This window comes from Ambystoma mexicanum, chromosome 1q (genome assembly GCF_040938575.1).
Source record: "Ambystoma mexicanum isolate Mex_15411 chromosome 1q, UKY_AmexF1_1, whole genome shotgun sequence".
In the NCBI taxonomy this organism is placed as follows: domain Eukaryota; kingdom Metazoa; phylum Chordata; class Amphibia; order Caudata; family Ambystomatidae; genus Ambystoma; species Ambystoma mexicanum.
The window spans coordinates 652,360,351-652,377,366 of record NC_090922.1 but is presented as its reverse complement, the minus strand read 5'-3'; the positions used below and the strand labels follow the sequence as shown (position 1 = coordinate 652,377,366).

General features: G+C 42.3%; 1 protein-coding gene across 7 annotated transcripts in view; it reads left to right on the top strand.

The window, feature by feature from the left end:
• The window catches only part of PTPRC (protein tyrosine phosphatase receptor type C), an 846,024-nt gene that overhangs the window by 250,150 nt on the left and 578,858 nt on the right, over window positions 1-17,016 (top strand). For 4 of the 7 annotated variants that reach the window (XM_069641234.1, XM_069641235.1, XM_069641233.1 and 1 more), the window contains one exon: window positions 8,447-8,602. The exons of the other annotated variants lie outside the window; for them this stretch is intronic. In XM_069641234.1, the coding sequence (XP_069497335.1) occupies window positions 8,447-8,602 (156 nt within the window). The remainder of the gene's footprint in view (window positions 1-8,446; window positions 8,603-17,016) is intronic. 7 annotated transcript variants of the gene reach the window in all.

The following is a 17,016-nucleotide window of genomic DNA, read 5'->3' as shown; positions in this document are numbered from 1 at the left end:
ATGATTGTCCATTTTTCTTCATAGTTATGTTACTCCCAAACTCATTAAAATCTTAGGCTGGAATGACATATGTCCTTAACTTCCTGTTGCAAGTGTGGTGTGGTGTATTCTGCAGCTGTTCCAAGGTAATTGTCTGACCTTGCCTGTCCATGGTATGGGGACATGTCAGAGATATGACTCTGGTGTGAGTCAATTTTCGCTCATGGTGAACTGTCTGTGTGAAAGTGTTTGTATCGAAAAGGGCGGGGGGTTGAATTTCTAGGAATCCTACCTGGTACGATGGGGAAAAGGTGTTATTGGGAAGAGGATACCGCATCTCACCCTCCAGTGTCCTACTCCCCCTCTCTAAGGACCCATCATCCAGGTTATCCTTCCGCACTGGTCCACCCCCAAGAACTGGATCCAAAAGCGATGGCCATGTCCTAGCCACCTGGATGACAGATCCCCAGGGACTAGCGGGTGAGACACCTTCAGGTTGCTCGCCTACCCTTCCCCTATGCGATGTAGCCTCATCTGTTTCACCGGGGAACCGAGAGAGGAAAGCCACATTCCCTTGGTCTTTACCTTTTTGTTGATTCACAGCGAAAGAGTAGTGTTTCAGGTCTAAGAACCATTGCATGACTCGAGGTTTAGAGTTTTTTCATTGGCTCATCCAAACTAGTGGAGAATGGTCAGTGGCAAGTGTAAACTTTCTTCCTAAGTGGTAGTCACTAAGATGGATAATAGCCCACTTGATGGCAAGGTCCTCTAATTCGAGCACACAGTACTTTTTTGATGTGGGAAAGTTTTACGACTCCTAAACAAGATGGGATGTTCCAATCCATCGCAAATTAGTGGTAATACTGCTCCTAACCCTGTAAGGGAGGCGTCTGTCTGCAGTACAAATTATTTTGAGGAATCTGCTACCTTTGGGATTGGGTTCTGGCACAGGGTTTGTTTTAGGTTGTTGTAACATATATCATCCTCGTACGTCCAATGAATTTTATGGGGCTTGCCATTCTTTAGTTTATCTGTCAGTCTAGGTGTCCTGTCCGAGAAGTATGGGATAAACCTACAGTAATAACCAATTAACCCTAGAAATGCTCTGAGAGCTCTTTTAGTTTTCGGTGAAGAAGTATTTAGTACGGCTTTCACTTTCTCGTGTTGAGGTTGCACACCACCATTGCCTACAAAGAACCCGAAGTATTTCATGACTGATTGGGCCAGTCTGCATTTGGATGGATTGGAAGTTAGGCCAGCTTCTCTGAGAGCTCCCATAATGGTAAAAAGATGGGAAAGGTGGTCTTCCCAAGTTTTACTATAAATGATGATACCGTCAATATAAGCTCCACAGAAATCAATATAGGGCTGTAATATTTGATCAAAAGCCGTTGGAAAGTGGCTGGAGCCTTGTGTAAACCAAAAGGGAGGACTTTGAACTGAAACAGTCCTATGGGTGTCGAGAAAGCTGTCTATTCCTCATCAGGTCCATATACTTTGACCTTCCAGTACCCTTTTTGTTTAGTCTAGGATTGATAGAAAGGTGGAGTTTCTGAGTTTTTCAAATAGGTCAAAGTATGAGATAAGCATTGAAGTCAGAAATGGCATTAACTTGGCAGACATCTATGCAAAACCTCCAGGAATGGTCAGGTTTGTTGACCAATACGATAGAGGAGGACAGTGGGATTGAATAGGGTTTGATATTGGTTGAGGAAGTGAATGAAATGTTAAGAGCAAATATGATCTGTTTGCAGGCTTCCAAGAGTCTATATGGGTTCAGATGAACCACATTTCCCTTAGGTGTTCTAATGTAGTGATAGGTGCCTTTCACTCTTCGTGGTTTCTCAGAGAATACAACGAGGAATGAGATAATTAAATCTTCTAAATATTCTTGTTGTTGACTAGATGGCTCTTGAGGAATTAATTCAAAGTTGTCTACCTCTTCTGGCACCAAACAGGACAGTATTGTGTCATTGCTGGAAGACTGGTTTTCCTTCCACTCTTTTAAGAGATTCACATGATATAAATGGAATGTATGTTCCGTGTCAGATTGTGCTACCTTATAAGTAGAGGTTCCTGTTTGTTCCAGTATTTCATATGGCCGATCCCACTTAGAGACAAGCTTGTTTTCCGAGGTAGGCAAACGGACAAATACGTTTTGTCCTTTGGAAAATGATCTTAGCTCACTTTTCTGTCTTGGGCAGATTTTTTCTGGTTTTGGGCCTTTTCCCTATGAGTATAGACTAGATTTTGCACGAGTCTCATATGTCCCTGCAGTCTGGTAGCTGTCTGCAAAAGGGGAATGGGCGTCTCTTCTCATTCTTCCGAAGTCTCCCGAAGCATGCCCAGGACATCACTTAGTTCTCTACCATAGAGTAGCTCAAAAGGAGAGAATACAGTAGATGCCTGAGGCGTTTTTCTCACTCCAAATAGTGCCCAGGGAATCCTACACTCCCAGGCCTTCCCATACTTATTTGCCAACTTTCTTAGGATCATTTTAGGCATTTTATTGAATCTCTCTACCAAACCATCTATTTGGGAATGGCACACTGAAGTTGATAAATATGGAGTAGTTCCTTGACTTCCCCATGAGCTTGCTCATTCAATTTAAGCCTTGATCCATCAGGATTTCCTTAGGAAAGCAAACCCTGGAAAAATACAATAGGTGGTGTTTTAGAATTTGCTGAGTGGTGCTGTTCCGCACAGGGAATGCCTCGGGTATCTGGTCCTGCAGTCAACAATCATGAGGACATACCTGTTGCCCAGTATAGATTTTTCTAAGGATCGGGGTTGAAAGAGCGAGGTAGAAATATTCGAGGGAGAAAAGACTGAAGATTATTTTTCTGAAATAACGGTCAGTCTTTTCTCCCCTAAACATTTCTCACTTGGCCCACATCCCCACCCCCACCCCCCTTCTTCCCTTCCTTCCGACTCGCTGTGTCCCTGCAATGCCTGTTCCCTTTCACTTCCGTGATCACGAATCGGCGCTGCACAATATAGTGAGCAAGGGTGCGTGGGACACCCCCGGGGCCCCCAGCACTGAATGCGTGATCTGGTCGAAATTTTCGGCCGTTAAATTCTGCCAAATCACGCATTTGCTCATTTTTAATTGGTAATTTTGGCTGATTCTGTTTCTAAAGGTCCAATGATGTCCATCCCAATTCTTGAAAAAGGGACTTCCATGTTTGGCAAAGGATTCAGGGGGCAGGCAATGGGATGTGAGTACTGGTTTTCTGACATATTTCACACGTGTGAATAAAGATTTTTCTATCGGCATGGATACCTGGCCAGTAAAACTTCCCGTTGATGTGTGCCTGGGTTTTGGATTGTCCTAAGTGTCCACTGGGAATACAAAATCTCAATCACAATCTTTCGGTGAGTTTTGGGGATTACTAACTGAGTTTTACACAAGCCTTCAGTGGATGTTTCTTTTCTATATACCAATCCTTGCTTTAAGAGGAAGAAAGGGCTTCCCTTCTCTACACCCTATCCTTCGGGAATTGCTTGTAAAAAAAAAAGCCTAGGCGAGGGCTTGGTCATTTCGCTGGATGAAGGCTAGGTCGGGATAGATGGTAGGCTCTTATCCCTTTTTCTCTTCAGTGCTTGATAGTTCATCAGCTTACCCAAAGCCTAAGGTAAGTCTCTGTTCCTTCTGGTCCGCTTTCTCTAAAATGGGGAAATTGAGTTTTTCAAGAATCCCTTCGGCAATTATGTCTTTTATATGTAATTGAAATGGGATCGCCATGTTTCCGCCAGAGAACCTTTGTCTCCCCGAAGTCAGGATCAATGACGCCTCCTCGAATGTCTATACCGATCTTCCAGGCTAGGCCTGATTTTGGGGCTAATCTTACATAACACCCAGGAGGGGGTATCAAAACTAGTCTGCGGGAATCATTCCTCTCTTGCCAGGGGGGATAGTAGCCTCTCTACTGCTACATATATCAAAGCCTATTGATTTTGTCATGGCAACAGAAGGGTTGGGCGCTCAATGGCTAAGCTTCTGGAATTGTAGGGTTCCCCAATTTGTCTCAATTGACTCACATCCCACTCTGACACCACATGTAAGGAATGCATGGTATCAACAGTAAGACAGACACAGGTGACCACAGTTCAAGTGTGTTTATTGAACTATTGGAAGAATATGATATAACACCTATCTAAACCTAAATCTCAGATGGGAGATAACTACAATCATCAAATAATAAAGACGGCAGTCCTAGTGGAGTCATCAACATAAAAGGGTCTATACTAAAAAATGTATTGCCAATCCGTATTACTAATTTACAAATAGTGTGGGGGTGAAGTTCATGAAAAAGTGTTCACAAAATGATAAGTCGGGATGATTGGCCCATTGGCCTCCCTTCTCCACATTTTCAACACGGGACAAGATAGGTCACTCAAGCAAAGCACACACTCTGACCTTCTGTGTCCAAGCCTCTGTACTCCTGGTAAGTCTCTTGACTCAGAGGGCCTGCTGTACAAAAATAAAAAGAAAACATTCCCTTTTCTCCATCTATATTCAAGTAGGGTGTTCACCCTGGATCCCCCTCTGCCAGACTCTGATCCCTTTCACACCAATGTCTTAGAGTTTGTTTCACAGGTGACTCATGGTTCACCCTGATCCCCCTCAGCTGGGCCCAGGTCCCTTTCTCTTGGTCTTTTAGTCTCTCTCAGCCAGTCTCGGACCAATTGCGATGTACTTTAAACTATCAAAGACTTTTAAATGTGCACAGGATTTCGCAAGACCCGTTGCATGACCATTTCAATCTCAGTATTCCTTTTTCACACACTACGCATCAGTTGGATACCTAACGGAGACCTTCAAATGAGCGTCCCAGTGGCTCCAGACCACTCTGTGTATGGTATCTTGGTTGCCCCACAAAGTTCAATTACTTCTTTTGTTCTAATTATACTCATGTTGCTCATCGCCAATGATTCTCTTCATTCAATGATGCCGCTTGCAACATTGGTTCAATACACATGCCGGTTTGGTATCAGTCTCTCTGACTCACCGGCTGTGTGGACTTTTCTGATGCTGCTTTCTTGTAGGAGCCAAGGACAGTAGCACGGCGGCAATCGTTTATTTATTTATTAGCATGTATAGAGTGCACAGCAGCCCTTAGGCATCGTGGCGCTGTTACAAAGACTTGTTGGTTACAATGAATGTAGTAAGCATATTGGTTATAGGCAAACGCTGGCATATTGGTTACATGCAGAAGCTGGCATAATGGTTACAGGGCAGCTGCTTTAGTTTAGTGATTACAAGAAGCATGGTACATATGGTATATGCAAGGTTACAGTGGGGATTTATTGCAGTTGAAATTATATAAATACTTAACCTTCATTGGTTGTAGTAGCTGTTGGTAACGTTCATGACTTAGAAGTTATTGGAGCAGCAGAGGGGCGATGAAGGAGAGGCACGGATACCTCTGACACACTGGTCTTCGATTTCTTACTTTCCAAGGCTCACAAAAGTAACAGTCCTTAGAGGTCACAGGTACTTCCCTCCTTGTGACTCTCTCTGGTTTTGCCGTCTTTTTCCTTGTGTAAAACTGCCATCTTAGAACTGCTGTTTCCTCGTGTGGTTTGCCTCACTCAGAGTGTGCTTTCGTTCTCCGCCTTTTATCACTTTGGAGAAGTGTGATGGAAGTCAGGTGTATGCAATAATCCGTAATTTCCTGACCTTGCCTGTCCATGGTGTTGGGACATGTCAGGTATATGGCTCTGATGATAGTCCGTTGTCGCACACAGTGAACTCTGTGAGAAAGTGATTGTGTCTAAAAAGGGTGGGGGTTGAATTCCTATGTATCCTACCTGGTAGGATTGGGAAAACGTGTTATTGGGAAGGGGAAACTGCGTCTCACCGTCCGTTGTCCCACTAAAACTCCCCGGGGACCCGTCATCCAGGTGATCCTCCCGCACTGGTCCAGCCCCAGGAACTGGATCCAAAAGCAATGGCTCTGTCCTGGCCACCTGGATGACAGATCCCTGGGGACTAGCGGGTGAGACACCTTCAGGTTTCTCACACAATGAACAGTTAATTACTTGCTCAATGTTTCAGTGCCTAAAGATCCAAATACTGTAGAACAAATGCCTCCTCACAAGCTAAAACTGAAAGTAGGTGCTGTAATGCACTGGGACTCTGCAATGGAACAAGGTTGACAATTACGCATCTACAAAGACGCATCATAGAGGCGTTTGTGATTACACGATACTTATATACTGTTCTTATACTGTGCATACAGGGACCTACGCCACCTTCCTGGAAACATCAGTGTTAATCCCGATATTCGAGAAGGGGGACAGAAGAGTCCCTATGAATTACCAACCGCTATTGACCTTGAAGATCTGCTAGAATGGTGTATGTTACACCAGGGACAGCTTGTATTGTAGAACATGCTAAATTCAAGATTGCTCATAAAAATCTTAACATAAGGTGGGGGCATGCTCAGACCCATAGAAGTCCAAACTGTAAATCAAACATTAGTCTTCAAAACTTTGAGAAGGGAAAGTAAAAATACTTTAGTGGCCCTGATTTAATTATATTATAAAATAAACAACTCTATTAGATGCAGCTCAGCACTTCAGCTAAGCACTCACTATGTCTCCTCTCTCAGGTTTAGAGGCAGAGAACCCCCCTCGTTCAAATATGAGTCAGCAGAAGGCTTGCAAATTCTATCCACACCCAGGAGGGTGGTAGCAGTATCTGGCATTGCACATGGAAGTGCTCTTCCCCACTCAGAGCTTACACGCACAATCACCTGCCATACACAGCCCAATAAGAAACAACATGGTTTCCTGCCAACTGTCCACAACAGTGTAGACCACAGCTTTACTTGACAACTACAGGAATCCAGCCAATAGGTCGATCACAACAATAGATGAAGGCAATACTACTCAAAATGCATGTTTTCAAAATGTGTTCTCTTTGAACACCCTTTATTCCTTAACATGCCTTAAGTATGCTTCTTTCCGTTTCTGGTTTAATGATGATTACAGCCTTAGGGCAACTGTTGGCGAGTCCTTGTGTTTACACTGATGTATAACTCGTCTTAATTAAGAACTAACTGACTGCAAAGACAGATCCACTAATATGTCCAATATTCAAAATACTTAATGACAAAAAATAATGCAATCTGTAGTATTGCGCCAAATTGGTTTGTATTTTATTCTTATATTTTTAGACAATCATTTTATTTTGTTCTGGCATTTATTCACAGTCCCTCAACACGTGTTTCCCCACCTTGGTATGGTGGTTCATCAGGAGGGTACAATGACTTTTTCTAAATGATAAACAGAAAAATGACTTTGAGTCAGTCTAACATTAGTATTCAAAATGCAATACATAATTGAAAGTTATACAAATTTCAAACTCTGATTGGAAGGAAAAGGTCTATACTCACTTTGGAGTGTGCCGATGCTGTGGCAAAGATGAAGTCCTAATCATTTAGGGACCATTTTGAGATTTAGGAAGAGATCGATCTTTTTTGTTGTTGTTTTTATTCCAAGTAAAAGGATGGTACCTAAAATGAATTGTTCACTATTTAGTTTAGACATGCTGGTTACATGATGAATTTGTCCTTTTTTGACCTTGCAATGCCCTAATGTCAAGATGACAGGTACTGTTCTTACCGTTAATACTTTTGATCAGCGGTTTCCCTTAAATATGGTCTCCTCGCGACATGTTAACCGCATATGGACTAAGATGGCCGCTATTTGTAGCGTGTGATGATGCAATGTCGTCAAATAAGCGCGTTCGTATCATCACGCTTTCCTTTCCTTTCCTGAACTTTTTCTGGAAGGCCATATTTTGTTACTCTTTCTCAAATGATTACTATTCTGGAAAAATGTCTTGCATGGCCACGTTAAAGTGTAATTCGAGTGTTGCATTTGCAGTGGTTTCTCACATTCCCAATATACAAATGTTACTGGACCGGAAGCAGTGAAAGAAATCTTGTACATGTGATTAAATGTGATTTTCTTTTGTCTAATAATTTCATAAATCTAGATTTATGTTTTAAAAAGCAAAACCAGTTAAAGCCAATCTTAAAAAGATAAACATTACGAATAATGAGATGGTCAAAATGGTTGATACAGCATTTTCTGAAAGCAAAGGGGCTTTCTACAAATTGTAATATGAAAAACAAGAGTGAATACAAGGACTCAAAATAATTGTGCGGACTGCAGAAAATCGATGCTTTGTTTTGTACAAGTTTATTAAAACAAATATGTACATACAGAAACAAGAAATGATATTTTCATATACATGATAATTGAATAATTGTTAAGTTTGAATTGTTCCACCTGTTTTCCTGGAAGTATTTATTGGGCTTTTATGTACAATTATATGTGCTGCAATGAGATACTATTTGTGTGTAATGGTTTTACCTTATTTAGTGTCTAGTGTAGGATTTCACATTGCATGTGTCTCACAGTGTTAAGTATTGTCCTTGTTCACTTTCTACAGGAAGTGCTCCGACACCCGACCTTACTCAGCCCTCTATCACGCAACCACCCACCACCATTAGTACTGCACCTTCTGATCCAAACAGCAATCCGCCACTCGTCAGCATGGCAGCCACTGCACCAGGCATACCTCACACCCGCGGGAACGAAAGCTCAGGTTGGCATTCTAACCGTGTCCATGAATTTTTGAACAGGAGAATGAAGAAGTGTTTGTTGAACCTAAAAAGTGTTTGCCTTCTTCTTATCGGCTACAAGATGATTGACCTCCATCACATGTGCACCAAACAAAGTGGAATCTTTGGCATGGGCTTAGGGTCTGGTTGGTAGTGGGAAGTGAAGGAAAGTGAAACACCTTTTTCGAAGTACAGCAAATTCTCCATGCTCAAGGTTTAAAGGGGTGAAACTTTCAAACTCAATTGCTTATGTTTTTAAAGTAAGGAATGGGCAATGCATATTTTTACAATGTACTTTTTTTGGTTAAAATGTTTGTAGTAGATATTTTTGCAGTAGGGACAGCCACACCAAACCGTATCTCTAATCTAATGTACAAACTGAATGCGAAATAGAAGCCAAACAGGGGTAAGCACCCTGAAATGATTGTCCATTTTTCTCCATAGATGTGTTACTCCCAAACTCTTTAAAATCAAGTGTGGCGTGGTGTATTCTGCAGCTGTTCATAAAAGTGTGATGCTACTTTTACTCTTGATGAAATCTAGAAATATTGCAGGATTCGATTACAAAATGCAGAAATCTTTGCAATTAGGGCAGCTATTTTTCAGACTGGTAAATTAATGAAAATTAGGAGTGATAGGCATTAATACACTTACTGTAACCCTTCCTCATACACCGTATTTTACTGGCAACCAATTCAAAGATGTCCTGAAAGGTGCTTCTCGGGATAGTATTTTGGACTTGGAAATGCAATTTTTGTGCATCTGGCCGCTTTGGGCACTAATCTTCTCTAAAAAGTTATCTTTAGAGAATGTGTGGTTGGTGCTTGAAAAATGATTTGCTTCTAAGTGGATGCACCCCATCCCTTTGTTTACAGGAGACCCTAAAAGAAAATTCCTCATTCTGAATCACTGTGCCATTTTTCTGGATGTAAACCAAAGGTGCCCCAACATGGCATGCACTTTTTCCACGTTGCTCTGAACAGTATTGTGAAATTGAAGAAGTTGCTAAAGGTGCACAACTTAATCACAGAAACCTTTCACCGTTCGAAGTGCAACTTTGCATGGTCTTATCCCTAGGGCAAACAATGTCCTACTGCAAATAACGTATTCTGTCTATGCATGCTTTCTGCCAGGGCAACGTTTGCCACAGAGCTCGTTCAATTCCGTGTTGGTGCTAGGACAATCTATTGCCTGGTGCAAAAAGGCATTGACGGAATACGTTACTTTTAATAGAGCAACTTTATAGTTCGAATACTGTGTTAAGGCCCATCACTATGGGTGCACTTTGTCTCTAAATAGATTTGGAAACATTATCTTCCTCCTTTCCTTTCCTTCCCTTCATGGAAGACGAACAGGAGGTGTGGTACTTCTAGCGCCTACAATGTAGGCAAGAAGAACTAACAGTTTCTGTTTCTATGCTAAACTCTGAAGTTGCCCGGTTGACTCATTTCTGGTAAGTGGCGGCCATTGGCTAATAGCCGAGACGTAGGTTGCAGGTCATTTATCATGATGAGTAATTTAGGCCTGAATTTAGAACTAGGATGGCATGTGATCTATAGAGCTTTCTTTTCCTGGCCAGCAGGCCTAAAGGAACCTGGGTGTATGTCTCTCACCTGATATTTGCTCTGCGATTGCCATCTCTGATTATAAAAGCAAAAGGTTTGGGGAGATGGTAGGCCTCGACAAAGTATGGAGAGTTCAGTCACCTGAACTCTGAAAGAAGACTAAACAGTACAAGCTCCATTACATTAATTGTGCCGGGTGAGCAATGGGTGCACCATCTTTGCACTTCCACCTCAATTTGGAGTTGCAAAAGGCAGCAGCATGGAGGATTGGCTCTTCTTTAAAAACAAAATTCCTAGTCACCCACAGGACGGCATGTTCCATCATGTGCACAGGGGCGTTTCCTCAAACAAAGGGTGGAAATTCCCTGTGTGCTTGCACACGTTCTCATTATTGCAGAATGTGCAAGCGAAGAAGGTCCTATAGGAGAAGAGGGAATGTGAAGAGAAGGAATGTGGGATTGGTCATGGAGGGAGGCCAGTGATACATTCTCATGGAATAGTAGGCAAGGTCACTCTTCCATGATTGTGTTTTTATTTTGTTTTTATTTGTGTATCTTGTTTCCAAAGAAACCGTTTACACATGTGTAATATGTACTGGGATACCTGTCTATTGCACTGAGCCTTGATTTTGCAATGAGAAAATCCATTATTTTAGCCTGTCTTTGCCCGTTCATGCAGAATGCTGATAAAATTGCACTTAGAAGACACCAGATAGTGGAAGCCTAAGACTCCCGAGGGTAACCTCTCTGATGTGCTTGGAAATCATATTAGACCAGCTTGTCCATTGCAGCTAGAGAATACCACAGCCTTAATGTAGATGGTCCTCACAGAGCTACTTCAGGACAAGAATCCATCCAGCCTTAAGGTATGTATGCACCCACCACTGCACCGAACTTCTGCCACAGGCACAGGCTCCCATCTACATGCACTAGAATGCAGTGAAGACCTACGACAACTACGGTCTAGCTGGACACATAACGCTTCTCTTACCACCGCACATAATCCTCTCCAATTCAGCACCCATCCACATGCCTGAGCCCATGGGTAGCTTAATGGCACTTGGCCAGCCCACCAAACTCCTTAGCTTGGCCAAGTGCACACACGCATTTTACGTCTACTGACAACTTTCCCATATCTTGGACTTAGGTCCCTGAGGGCATTCCCACCACAAGCGCGTTGAAGCCATATTGATTGGATAAAAGAGCTATATAAATGACTACTCTAAATGCAGTTCAAACAATTAAAACATCATAAATAAAATACATTGATGGTGCAATAAAATTGATAAAGACAATATTAAACAATGCAACAAGTACAAGCATTTCATTAAACAGTCCTTATTAATAATATTAGAGCTAAGATTACAATTTTTTTTTATTTTATTTTTTTTTTATTTTTATCGGTTTATTACAAACCTTTAAAATGTTTACAAACGAACAAACAGCACTGGACTTCATCAAGAAAGAAATGTCCGTTGACAAACCCTTAACAGTCCCTTAGCAATCGCTTAGCGATACCCCTCCAAGATCGCCGACAACTATACAAGACATTTGTCACCCTTGAACATCAACCGACAATGCGTTCAGTCGATTTTCAATCAACATCAGAAATCGGGTTAATGGTAATATCAACTTCCTGTCACATCCTTGAAACATAGAGGCCCACCACTCGTCCGCACAGCGGGAGGGGTAATTTGCTCCCCAAGGCCCCAGATGAAATGTCCTTTCAGAGCGAAGTTTAGTGCAAAATAGCACCAAGTGCTTTAGGGTTTCCTTGTCTTTAGTGCATATTCTACACTTCAAGGATGCAACTTTATTTGCTCGCCAAGACACCTGCCGTTCACTAGTTTTAAATGCATTCAGCCACATCAGCATGAACGCTCTTCGTGCCTGTGGGCCTGGAAATAATTCAATGTAACGTTGTAAGATGTTGAAAGGCCTTATCTCAAGCGGGGCGTCCTTCATCATGGCAGCTGTGGTGCGTCGAGTACAAGTTTGTTCCCAGTCCGCACGCCAGATTTTTAATTTAGCAGCATTCGGGTCGTTATGCAGCTGATCCATGGTGATTCCATGAATACTTAAGATCTCTTCGCATCTTTTCGACCATAATGATAACATGCTGTTATATGCCGATGAAGGGTCGTGAAAGATGTCAAATTGTGGAATGTGCTCTCGCTGGCGTGATTTTCGAAATAAGCTTATTAGGGCCCAGCACACCCTTGCGTGTAACGAGATAAGCGAAAGCTCGTACCTCACACAAGCAGTTGCAATCCCCCTAGGCAACGCCAGTACCTTCGACCAAAAGCAATGCTCCAGCGAAGACCATGTGTCATAATTGCAACCCAAGGCGTTTTCTGCGCCATATAGTAACACTGGGATTACCTTCTGATGGTAAAAGGCAAGGACCGGTTTTAGTGAAAATTTCCCATATTTGTTCTGTATGATGACTGCTTGACTGGCCAATTGTTTGCATTTCCTTTTATTTTCAGTTATCCAAGGGCCGTCGTTAACTGATGAATTTAGTAACATTCCAAGATATTTTACATTCAGAGATATCTGGATGGTGTCACTACCCAAATACCATCTTGGTTGACTTTTCTTGTTTTGTCTTCCGCTATTAAGATTTTTTAACACCATAATTTCACACTTTTTTGTGTTTATTACCATGTGGTTTGATGCAACATATTGGGCAACTGCGTTCAATTTCCTCTGCAAACCTACGGGAGTTAGATCCATAAGGTCATCAGCATATAACATCCAACTTAAGCAGGTCTTGCCAATCTTCGACGGAAAAGATCTTACGGCATTAATTGCCAATCCAATATCGGAGATAAATAGGCTGAATATTGCAGCTGCTAAGGGACAGCCTTGCTTTACCCCCTTATAGGTTTTAATTGGGGTTGTTACGTTTCCAGATTGATCCAACCGGATTTTTATGGAGGTTTCAGAGTGCAATTCGTGGATTGCTGCCAATAAGTCGACTGGACATCCCCAACTTTGCAGTTTTGACCACAAGCGGGACCTGTCTATGGTGTCGAAGGCACAAGAAAAGTCGATAAAGGCTAAGTAGACCTTAGATTTAGATTTTAGTGCTTCCATTTTCAACAAATTTAGGACTAACAGGTTTAAAGAGCAGCCCACTTGCTTTACGAAACCTGATTGTCTTTTATCTACGTGATTAGACTCATTTGCCCATTTCACCAGTTTGTGTTGTAACATTGTGGCATAGATTTTCCCCAAACTGTCGAGTAAAGCCACAGGACGATAGTTCTTTGGGCATGATCTGTCACCTTTCTTAAATATTGGGACAATAACCGCAGATTTCCAGGATTTCGGAGTTTTTTGAGATTTACAAATCCTATCAAATAGGATTACGCATATGGACGCCCATAGCTCAGGCTGTTGTTTGATCGTGAAATTGGAAAGCCCATCCGGTCCAGGAGCTCTTGATTTTTTTGCTTTGTTAATAATAGAAACAATCTCTTCTCTTGGGAACGTCAATTTCCATGGATTCGCGGATAATCCCAAGGTGGTAATCTCAGGGATTTTATCTTTATATAGGGCTTCAAAATGATTAATCCAGGTTTCTTCTGAAACCATGCTGGACTGTAGTGCCAATTGAGGAGCCTGAAAGTTGTTAATGAGTCTCCAAAAATCACTTGTGTTTTTGTTTTTTAGAGTATTTAACATCTGTTCTGCGTCGTTTTGCACTTGTATGTATTTGTGCATTTTCAACCAATTTTTGTATTTTTGCTTTGCCGCCTTTATTTCTTGTTTACAAGTGACCCTGTCAAGAGCCTTAGCTCTCCTTATGGTTGTGTGCATCATTCGTTTTTGCGTCAATATCTCAATATCAAAGTGGTGGGCACAGACCATGTTGGGGTTTTTGGAACCCACTTTTACCGTTTTGAATTGTGTCAAAAGATGTTCATATTCGAGCTCAGCACTCGGATGACAATACTGCAGCATCACCCCCTTAACTTCGCTCTCCTCTAGTCTTAAGCGAACCCTGTTAGATTCAACCTCGAGCTTATGAGACCATTTTGGTTTTTGAATGGTGCAGCTTGATACAAATTCCATAAGCAACATGTTGTGGTTGCTATGATCTTTTTCACTAATCCTCAACGATTGTATCCTCGGGTGTAAAGCTTCGATGCGAACATATAGTCGATTGTTGAGGATGAGTCCATACGGTGCCATGTTTGCCTAGATGGTAAATCGCCGCGAGTGTTGCCATTCAACATCTGAAAGTTACGTAGCTTCATTTCAGTTATCCAGGCCAGTGCCAGTGAGTTTTGGGCTAACTGTGGATCCTTACATAGATCGATGTTTAAGTCGCCGCACAAAAGAATCTGTGGAGAGTCTGAATGTTCCATCAGATGATCAATGACGCCGGTGATCTGGTCAATGAACTCCATTTTACCGGCACGTAGGTGATTCCAATATACGTTCAATGTTATCATCATGTCTTTCTGCAGGACCCGTCTCCCTAAATTTTCAATGGTGGTTTCCTGGATATATGGAGAGTGATTAACGGAATTTGTGACGCGCCAGCCAGAAGTTCTTCTGACCATCGTTACAAGCCCTGACATAGCTTTTATGGCCGGATTTATTACAGACTCGAAGTCCGCTATGAGTGGTAATTCACTTAGCCATGTTTCCTGTAGACACACAATTTGAAGCTTTTCTCACCAAGGTTTGTTGAACAGGTGAAAAAACCCTCGAGTGTTCCATGAGGCAACAGAACAAACCGTAGGGGCTTTAGAGTCCTGGCGTTATTGGCTCTTTTTTAACATTTAACGCCCCGGCAAGCCAATTCCATTCTAGAGTTTCAGCTGCAGGTGTTATGAAGTGCTGGCGTTCATTAAGAGTTCCGTTGAAAGAATCCTTTCTTTTAATTGTAATTCTTATTTGAGCATTGGAGCCATCGCATTTAGCGGTAGCCTCGCTAGATGGCAATTGAGAAGTCCTTGACCGGCGCGGTGATTGGTTGAGGCTTTGAATACGGGTGTTTGTCAAGGCAGACGATCCTTCCGGTGTCCTTATTGGCACATCTTTCGACAGCATTGGTACTGCAACAACAATCGAAGGTGCATCCTTTCCATTATTAGGCACTCCACTGGAATATTGAGGTGGTACATCAGAGACGTTCAGATTGTAAACATCGAAGCCTAATGAAAACAATGCTACGTTTTCTTTTAATATTGAGTTAATCAGAAGGTTCGATGTAAAGTGAAGCAACACCTTGTCATTCGTGCCTTCAGCTGGAAACTCCACGACTTTTATGTCGTTTGAGGAGATTGCACGAAGGCTTGGGACGAGATGAAGTAACTGAAGGACCGTTCGTCGATTCAAGATCAGATTCTTGATTGGTTCCAGGCTCTCGATTGCCAGCTTATATATGCAGACTTTATTCAGCGCTGATTTTAGAACCTTATCGTGTGAAGTTTGAGGACGTCTATCAACCGCCAATTCTTTAAATCTTCTTCGATTGGTTTCAAGGTGATCTTCCTCGATACATTCCAGCAGAGTCCTTACGGGCTCCTTATTTGTATCTGTTTTGATCGAGGGGCATGACAATGCCAAGGGTCCCCCTGGGCTGCTGATTTGAGCCTGAGCTATGCAAAATTTCCGCTTATCGGCCATGGTCATAAACACAGGACTGACTGTTGGCAGACACGTAGAGCTCGAATTATCACAAACTTCAATCAGTTCACAGTGTCTTTCGTGGGACTTATGTTTGAATGTCGAATTGTTACCAGTATCCTCCTTAGTACAAGGCTGATTTGTTATTACAGTATTTGAAGCGACTTTGACCAATGATGGTACAGATTTCTCCACACATGGAATCGGATCAACTTTAGGTAATGGCAAAGTGATTACGGGCACATCAAAGCTTGTGGGTGAGACAGGTTCTAACTCTACAAATTCTGGGTCGTCGTAAGTTGAGAAGTCCAGGAGTTCAGTTATGTCGTCATCAGATGGCTTAGTATTCTTTAATTGAGATTGTTTGGCTGAAATCGAATGTGCACTTTTTTGTGATATTAAGGCGTTACTCATAGCTGGAGCTTGAGCTGTTAAAGTTTTGTCCGAGTCAATAGAAGCGGCCTGCACCATCTTTATGTTGCGTAAACATTTTTGAGATCCATTTGAGACTTTTTTCTTTGTCTTTTGGTTTTTCGGTTTCTTACTGGTTACAGCAAGTTTTGAGTTTAAAGACGAAGTCGCCAGATTCCCTGTAACATTAGAGGATCCTGTAAAAACGGAAAAGACCTTGGGTAAACCTACATTTGCGGGGATAGTCGCAACTTCTGCAGTCGCTTCAGTTGCAGAACCAATGCCCGAAGGAGAAGCCATTTGGGGGTCTACGGAGGCCTTGTTAGCAGCACATCTAGCTTGCTCAAATGCTGTGTTAAATGACAAATTGACGCTGTTTGGTACAAACGGAATAATCGATGAGCAAGGCCCAGTGATTGAAGTAGGTGAAACAATCATGAGCCCTTTGTCGTGAGGGGCTCCAAGGGCCTTTACAGGTGCCAGAGCAAGATCCACTTCCACTAAGGAGTTATGTGTCGATTGTGACGATTGAGAGCGCAGAAGATCTTGGTTTGGAGCAGCATCAGTTAATGAGTGCTGTTGTTTTGAAGCCCTAGTAAGGTCTTGGTCAATCTGAGGCTTATCTTTCATGCTAGTTAACTTGCCACGTGGGCACTCTTCAGACGACCGCCAACCTACATTTTTAATGTCATGTTTAAATAGGGCAAGGGTCTCACGCGCCACTTCGGCGAACAGTCTTTTGTCAGAGGAGTCGGTTTTCTTGCACTCGTTTAACGA